The sequence below is a fragment of the Lethenteron reissneri genome, chromosome 43, assembly GCF_015708825.2.
Source record: "Lethenteron reissneri isolate LAM-NWPU_2019-01 chromosome 43, ASM1570882v1, whole genome shotgun sequence".
Taxonomy (NCBI): domain Eukaryota; kingdom Metazoa; phylum Chordata; class Hyperoartia; order Petromyzontiformes; family Petromyzontidae; genus Lethenteron; species Lethenteron reissneri.
The window spans coordinates 12,632,752-12,641,276 of NC_083821.1; the positions used below are offsets into that span (position 1 = coordinate 12,632,752).

General features: G+C 48.4%; 1 protein-coding gene across 1 annotated transcript in view; it reads left to right on the forward strand.

The window, feature by feature from the left end:
* PEX3 (peroxisomal biogenesis factor 3) overlaps positions 1-7,907 on the forward strand; it is a 69,423-nt gene extending 61,516 nt beyond the window's left edge. The window contains exon 12 of the mRNA XM_061569411.1: positions 6,668-7,907. Coding sequence (XP_061425395.1) covers positions 6,668-6,751 — 84 coding nt within the window. The 3' untranslated portion in view covers positions 6,752-7,907. The remainder of the gene's footprint in view (positions 1-6,667) is intronic.
* Positions 7,908-8,525: the final 618 nt, after the last annotated feature.

Below are 8,525 nucleotides of genomic sequence, written 5' to 3' on the forward strand. Positions count from 1 at the left end.
CTGTGTAAGCTGCTTGATTGGGAGGCCACCGCAGAGGGGATTGTATTGGGACCATCTAACAAGGCAGCTCGGGGAATGGCGCTTGTGGGTGCCCAAATGTTGATTTCCGGGGACTGTCAGCCCTTTATTCAAATGCTTAATGTGGGGCCGGATGGGTCGGTCATTCAGGCGGGAACGGTGCTCGCTCACGCGTCGGCCGCGTCGGTCCACAGTGACATGATTGGGACGTTGATGCTTCGCGGCCCACAGGCCCACACGCGTGTTGAGGATGCCGCATGGGCAGATGCTCTGTGTTCCGTGAATCGGAACCTGCCTTAATGCACAGAGATCCGCATTGCGTGCGCTGTTGCTCGAATTTGGAGACGTTTTCAGCCGGGGTAAATTTGATCTCGGTCACACGACCCTCCTGAGCCACCATATTGATACGGGTGACTCTCCGCCCATCCGCCAAAACCCTACCGGTTAAGACTGGCTGAAAAGGAACACATGCCAAGCGGTCTGAAATGTTGGCCGCCGATGTTATTTCCACATCCACAAGCCCCTTTGGGTGCTCCCATCGTGCTGGTTAAAAAGCACGACAGAAGTCTGCGTTTCTGCATAGACTTCAGGAAGCTCAACAAGGTGTCGGTCGCGGACGCCTACCCCCTGCCCCGGACGCGTACTCCCTGCCCCGGATGGACGATTCGCTTGATGCGTTGTCTGGGGTGCGTTTCTTCTCCACTCTTGACCTGCTTTCGGGGTTCTGGCAATTGCCTCTCGATGACTGCTCAACAGTCTTCCGATGAGCTAGTTCTTGCAGGACTCCAATGGGACTCCTGCCTGATATATTTGGACGATGTTATCATGTTTAGTCGCACGTTTGGTGAGCACCTTACCCGGCTACGCGCTGTTTTCCCTAAGATGAGAGAGGCTAATCTTAAGTTTAAACCACAGAAGTGCCATCTGTTGCAAACGTCTGTACGGTATCTGGGCCACATTGTCAGTGAATCGGGTATTGTGACCGATCCCGAAAAAACTGCGTGCGTGCGCCCTTGGCCTACCCCGAAGTCTGTGGGTGAGGTCCGCAGTTTTATCGGTTTTGCCTCCTACTATCGTCGCGTTGTGCCCGGGTTCACCACCATTGCTAAACCCCGACATGCCCTGACAGCGAAGGAAAATACATTTCGGTGGGGGGCTGAGGAGGAGGCCGCCTTCGTTGCCCTACGCGATGGATTGGTGGGCGCCCCTCCCCTCCGATATCCTGACTTCTCCTTGCCGTTCATTTTGTACACCGATAATAGCAACATGGGAATCGGCGCTGTACTGTCCCAGGTGGTGAACGGTGTGGAAAGGGTGGTGGCGTATGGCAGTAGAGTGTTCTCGTCGGCTGAACAGCGTTATTGCATAACGCGCCGGGAGCTGCTCGCCATAGTTTTCTTCGTGCAACAGTACCGGCCCTATTTACATGGCAGGCGGTTTGAGGTGCGTTCCGATCACGCCGCCCTTCAGTATGCCCTGCGCGTTGAGCAACCATCGGGCCAGTTTTCACGCTGGTTAGAAATCCTGCAGGATTACTCGTTCCGGGTGTCTTATCGTAAGGCTACGCGGCACGCTAATGCTGACGCGCTGTCGCGGCTTCCCCCGGACGGCGAATGCGCGTGTCTCACGGGCTCGTCCTGTTGTTAATCGTCGGGCGTGGTTGCTGCTCCCCCCATTGTCGTGTCGGCATCAACGATTCACCCCCAGGAGGCCAGTGGTTCCGTGGCGCAGGACCCTGTCCTCGGTCTGAGTCATTCCGAATGTGTCCGCTTCCAGGTCGGTTGACGGCTCTGGGCGATGCTCCCGTCGTTTTAAAGGGGGGTCTGTTAATGTGTTGGGATGGCGGCGTGCAACGATATGATATCGTACCCACGTGCCTGAGAGGCAGGCTGATTGTGGAAACCCATGAACGCCTGATGCATTTGGGGGTCCATAAGACCCTGGCCACCCTCAGGCTTGATTATTTTTAGCCCGCCATGGCGGCAGACATGAGAAACGTCCTGAAGGGCTGTGTGCCGTGCACCCGCCGTAAGCCACCGCCTGTCAAGTGCTGCCCACCCTTGCAGCCGATTAAGGTGTCCCGCATCAATGAGCTGGTGGCCCTGGATATCTTGGGACCCTTCCCCACTACGGCCTGGGATAACAAATACTTGCTTGTGGGCATTGAATACTTTTCCCGCTGGCCTGTGGCTTGGCCGCTCCCAAATCAGTCGGCTGCCAGTATTACTGAGGCGTTCCTCCACTGGTACGTGCTGGATAAGGGGGCCCCGGAACGCCTCCTCACCGATCAAGGGAAAACATTTTTGGCTAAACTGCTGAAGGAGGTGTGCGACCTTTTGGGGACTTCGCCCTACCATCCTCAAATGGATGGGATGGTGGAATGGCTCGATAGAACGCTGACGTCAATGCTGAGTCAGCAGGTCGATAAGTCTCAGAAAGACTGGGATTTGCGCATCCCTGGTGTGCTTGCAGCCTACAGAATGCCTCCGCACGTTTCGACTGGCTACTCGCCTTTCTTTCTGATGTATGGGCGGGAACCGACCCCCCCCCCCCCCCATTGATGTACAACTTAAGACGGCTACTTTGAAGCCTACTGGTTCTATCTCAGAACCTATGCGTTTTACCCTCCAAAGGGTTTCGGAGGCGCGCGAGGCCTCTAGGGAATATTCCGCTGCCCGCCAGTTGGCCAACGAGCGGTTGAGGGGTCGTCGCAAGTCGGGCAAACGGTGGGCTCCAGGTGACAAGCCTTGGTTGCACTGTCCGCAAGTGCCTGTCGGCACATCCCCCAAGCTGTATAAGCCTTGGCGGGGCCCGGTCGAAGTGGTGCTGGCCGACTGGCCGCAGTGTGTTAAAATCCGGTTCGGCCGCCAGAATAGGTTTGTTCATCCCTCGTGCCTTAAGCCGTTTATTCATTCCCGTCAAGTCCCCTCATCTCCAAATCCCACAGGCCGAGTGTCAGGTGTACCGAATGAGCTGGGGGGCGCACCCGTGGAGGTAGTTGCTTAGGGTGATTCTGTGGTAAAGTCCGCAGGATCGGAGCTCGTGAAGAACCCGGCGCTACCGGCTTCTGCTTCTGCGGATGCCCCGCGGTGCGCAGAGCAGCTTGCGACCGACCACCTCCCGTCGACGACCCCGTGTCGGAGGGGCCACACTCGCCCTCCAGCGCTGACGATTCTCCCGGACCTTCCAGGGAGCTTCGGCCCACCTCGCCTGGGGCTCCAGCCACACGGACCCGTTCAAAAACCGCGCGCTTTAAATGACACTCTCACACGTGTATGTTGTCACTCGGGTTGTTTATTGTTCGGTGTGTGCATGATTTTACAGGGGTGCACCGGGGATGGAGGGGCTCCTGTGAACTGACTGCTTCATGCATGGTTGTTGTGTTTTTTTTCCCTTTCTCTCTCTCTCTATTGTGTACATATGTTAGTCGTGTAATTTATTGTCGTTTGCCGGTTATTTATTGACGTTCTGTTGTGGGGCAAAGCCGGGATGGCTGTATGTTACACGGGGGGGTGGGGGTGATGTAGCGACATATGACTTCACTGCTATGTCGGGCCTGTATACACATGACGTCACTGCCATGTTGGGTCTGCAGGCGTGACGTCACTGCCTGTTCGGTATGGAGGCTGGAATCCAAGAGGGGGGCCTGGGGGACCCCGGGGGTCACGTGGTCAGGCAGTGGAGCCTTCTCGAGGGTTCGAGAAGGGTGTGGCCAGGGCGTGGCCGGCCACGCCGGAGTGGCTTATAAGCGGGCTTAGCGCGCAGAGTGGGGCTGTTGGTGTCTGGGATAAAGCCGTTGTATGAAGACTCTGAAGACACACGCCTCCAGTCATCGTGGCCAAGCAGTAGCCTCCTGGCTTGGCCACGCCAAGTAGTACTGAGTGTTAGTGAGAGTAGGATGGTGGTCACCACCTTATGTATAGGGTGTGTTGTTGCAGTTGTGTTAAATAAATAGTGTTGCCTCCACACGAGTGCGCCTCTGTCGAACCGTTACACATGTAAACATTCCGGTGATGGTCTGAGAGGTAGCTACTTAACCCGTATATGGCACTTCCAGATAAGTCTAGTTCTGCAAGGGAATTTAACCCAATTTTCTGATCAACAGATTAAAAAACTTCAGAGTTCAAAGAATAAAGCCCTTGAGAATTGATTCGTGACCTGATTTCTGACAATGTTAACGGCCGTAATTACTGCTGTGGTTGTATTATATTTAAAGCCTGGCTGTGATTGAATACATTGTATTTTGAGATAAAACTAACTATGCGAGTCTTAAAATGTGTCTAAAAAACTCGAATAAGTGTTGAGAGAATCGGTATAGGCCTACAATTGTTAGGATATTCTGTCGCATCGACGGTATTCAACAGATGAACAATTACAGTCTTTCTCATAATTGGGACGTTCCATTGCAAAAGAGTAAGCTGCAACAACTGAGTGAGAGATCTGCAGGTCGTGTCGCCCACTGCCGCTCACGGCGAACGCGGGAATGCCGTCCACTCTGGGGTGAAGACATTTTCAACTTCATAACATTGCGCAGGGTGTTGATTTTAGATACCCTGTCAAAAAAAACTCATAATCCCCATGGGATGGCGGACAGTCGTTTATTTTGAACATCAAATATTCGGGTCTTATCCTGATGAGTGCAACCACTGATCTTTGGGTCATTGACTTGTGCAATCAGAAATGTGACCTGGTAGACCAGAATTTTAATTTAGGATATTTATAATTTCCTGTTCATCAACCAAGGTTTTACCCCTACATTCTGAATATTTATACTGGAGGAATCTGATGGGCTGTGAAGCTCTTATTCACAGATGTCCAGTAGGAATCCCATGATGGTTACCTTTATTTAAAATCTTTTTAGAATTTTCCAGAAGACCTTTGGGTCATTTTGAGAGCAGAGAAGAGCATCTTGGTGATATTTGTATTTCGTGTTTATTATTTATCTTGTACAACGATTTCTTAGGGTTCTGTCATTGGACGAATCAAAAGAGCGATTGTTTGTTTTGGCAATAGTCAACACATGGTCTCTAGACTTCATCAGTTTGGTAACTAATGCATGAAACCAAGGCGGCCTAGTGCCCCTAAGCCTAATCTCTTTCATGGGGGCATGTTTATCAAATAACTTTAGAAACTGGGTTTTCAATAATAGAGGGTTTTTTTGGGTTAGATTGCATAAATATAAATGTGTCGTTAAACCCACCACCACCCAACACAGCCAATTAGTACAGTTTGTTACGTAAACAAAACGTGGCAATTAGTGACTAGTTCAGCACACCGGTGTGTTCGAGAGTAAACCCACAACATTTACAATTCAAGTACCATGACGTTTCCCCGGTAAATAGAGGGATAAATGTCATGTCACTTGTGAGCCAATCAGGTGCAAAGACCAAAGGAATAGGGGAGGGGGATTAATGTAATATAAATTACAATGGATGTATATTATTGTTTGGGTAATTAACAGTTATTGGGTCCCAAAATATTGGTCACGAACACCTACGTGTTAAACAAAACTGGGTATTAAAATGATCCCAGGTATTATTCAAATATTATCAGGCTTCAAAATAATACCAGGCATTATTTTAAAAATAATACAATGCATTATTAAAATAAGACCAGGCATTATTAAAATAATAACAGGCATTATTTCAATAATACCAGACATTGTTAAAATAATAGCAGGCATTTTAAAATAATACCGGGAATTTATTTGTTAAATTAATACCAGGCATTATCGAGCACTGCCATTTTACGAGCAGTGTCACAAATCGCATTGGAAAATTTAATGTGGGCGTCAGTTTTGGAGAAAAAATGTTGTGATTGGGGAAAATAATAGCTTTTAGCCTTTCTGGAAATAGAACAGGTGTAAAGATGTTCAAACACCAAATAGTCCCCCAATCTATGTCTAGTTATAATGTCTGCAGATTAGGTCGATAGTATTGGGTGGCATTTAAATGTTTGGATCCTCGGTTATAATAAATTCTAATCTAGAAAAAAAGCATCAAAGTAAGACCCTTATGCCACTCTTTACAATAACAGATGCGGTTTATAGTGACCTGACAAGGTGAAGGGATTTTTCGATTTAAAGCTTTCGTGACTGCAGGGATTCATCTTCTTGGTTTTTTCGGTAAAGTCACGTAGAAGGGAAGTAATAAAATAATAAAAATAAGACAATAAAAAAATTACATTATTATTATTTCATTTTATTATGTTTTATTTGCTTTATTTTTATATTTCCATTCTACGTGACTTTACCGAAAGAACCAAGAAGAAGGTGAAGGGAGTCCGAAGCATGCGAGGCTTGGGAGAGAAAAGGAGATTATTAAACTCATGTGGGAATGAGGTAGAGGTACTGTTGGTGACTTTAGTGTGAGCAGCTGAAAAAGTGTGACCCAGTAGGGATGTGACAGTGAATGTGGTGGTTGGTGGTGGTTGTGGATTGAAGGTGAGAATTCTATGCAGGCGTAGAACTATCTGCTCATCGCCACTTACCCTTCATCGTCTTCATCAGTGTCAGCCCTTGGCCGGGCATGGTGCGTGCACCTCGAGTGTGGAAGTACCACAAATGGGTGCCGAACCAACCCATATTTGCAGAGTTTGAGTTTGCCTAGTTTTTTGAAGGCCTGCTCCTGTACCCCGTTTATGTTTCTAGGAACTGCTGACGATGGAGACCGTGCGCAACTTTGCGGCGAACGTGTACGAGGCGTTCAGCATGCCGGAGCAGCTGGGGAAGTGATGCACTGTGCGCACACTCGCCCCGTCATTCGGTGTGTTGTGCCTGAAGGGAGCAGAGGGAATTCCCATGTCTCCTATACCTGCATGCACCCACACGGTCATATGTTTTTTTTAAATCTGCATTCTCTCCTTGTGCTCGTGTGATATTCGTGCTCAACGACTTGATCGTGCTTGCCAAATGCAGTCTGCATTGTGTGTGGGATTCGCATTCGGTGCAGGCAACAGACAGAACCCACCGTGACGGGGCACCCATGGGAAGCATCACCTAGCATTAACCTGGAGGGGCCTATGTCAGAGATTTCATGCGTGAAGAGGAGCTCATCGTGCTGGTTGCAGGGAATGATCTGTGAAACGCGTTTTGAAGCCTGTGTTTGGGTAATATTTCTACGCATGGTTGTGTAAAGATGAATGTGCATTTGTTCACTCATACGCATTCACGTGGTCTTCACACGTAAATTTTTGCCCTTTCACTTTAAAATTCATACTCATACATTTAAATAAATATTTAATGGCTATGCAAACATACACTTAAATGGTCAATTCAAATCATTAGCGTATTGGGTATTTGTGCCAATCTCATAGTGCAAGAATATCGCTACGTTTCACAGTCTGCAGTAGTTTTGCAGTAAGGGGCAATGTTGCTACCTGTAATCCCAATTGAGTAAGTTTCAGTGCCATTTTTTTACTTGTGGCAAATTTGGAACACGCAGCCAGCCCTCGAGCCCGACTGTCTTTTATTTAACATCGCGGGAGATTAAACATCCACTGTGTGAAGCAAGTGTTGTTTGTAGGCCCTGATATTCCCCTTGTATGGTAATTGCTGTTTGACCAATATTCTTCCCTTGTTCTCGAGGCCCCGTTTTGAGCGCCTGCCTGTGGCTTTGTGCCCTTTGAAATAACAGTCATTTACCAGAGATGTGAGTGGCCCGAACTACCGACCCGACTTCAACACACACAACGAGACCGCCCCATTGTTAACACATAATTTAAAATTTGATTGTGTTGTGTTAAGCCTTGCTTATACCCTTGTCTTTTTTAGACATGGAGGTCCAGGCTCACCATGAATAAAGGTTACGTTGTGAGAATTTTACATTGTGTAGAATGCAAACAAATTGATCATTATTTGACCATTGCATTAAACCAAAAATACACCTAAACATTTGTGAAGTGTTTTTTGCTGTTAAAAGCAATGCAGCAGTAACAAAAACGGGTGACACGTCTAGTTGTCTTGCTGGTTGACTCGGGATGCACAACACCTGCGTTTGTCGGCTGATTGGTAAAGTTACGCAGCATGAACATCGATGGCCATCTATAAGAATAAAGTGCTGGACTGGATTTCTTGTTGCCACTGAGCAAGCATTGTGGATGAGCCTTCCACCATCATTGGCATCCCACATGGTTGTCCTGCGACACTACAGCTTGTATTGCACCTGTCCATGAGCTGATGTCGCTCCATCTCCATGGTGGGGTGCCACAGTGGCAAGCTGTTAACTACTTCGCCTGGTCTCCAGGAGGTCGTGGGTTCTATCCCGACCCTGATGCCTGTATATTTGGTGTTTGCATGTTCTCCCCGTGGTCAGTGCGATTAACCTAGTGGGAAAAGTAGCATATTGCTACGGGCCCCGCACTTTCAAGCTATAAATTCCGTTTCAGTGATTCTGTACTTGCTCATACTATAGTACTATACTGCCTTCAACTTATATGAACGACTGGGTGTTTATGCTTGATTTGAAGCTTTCGTGACTGCAGGAATCCATACTCTGGTTCTTTTGGTA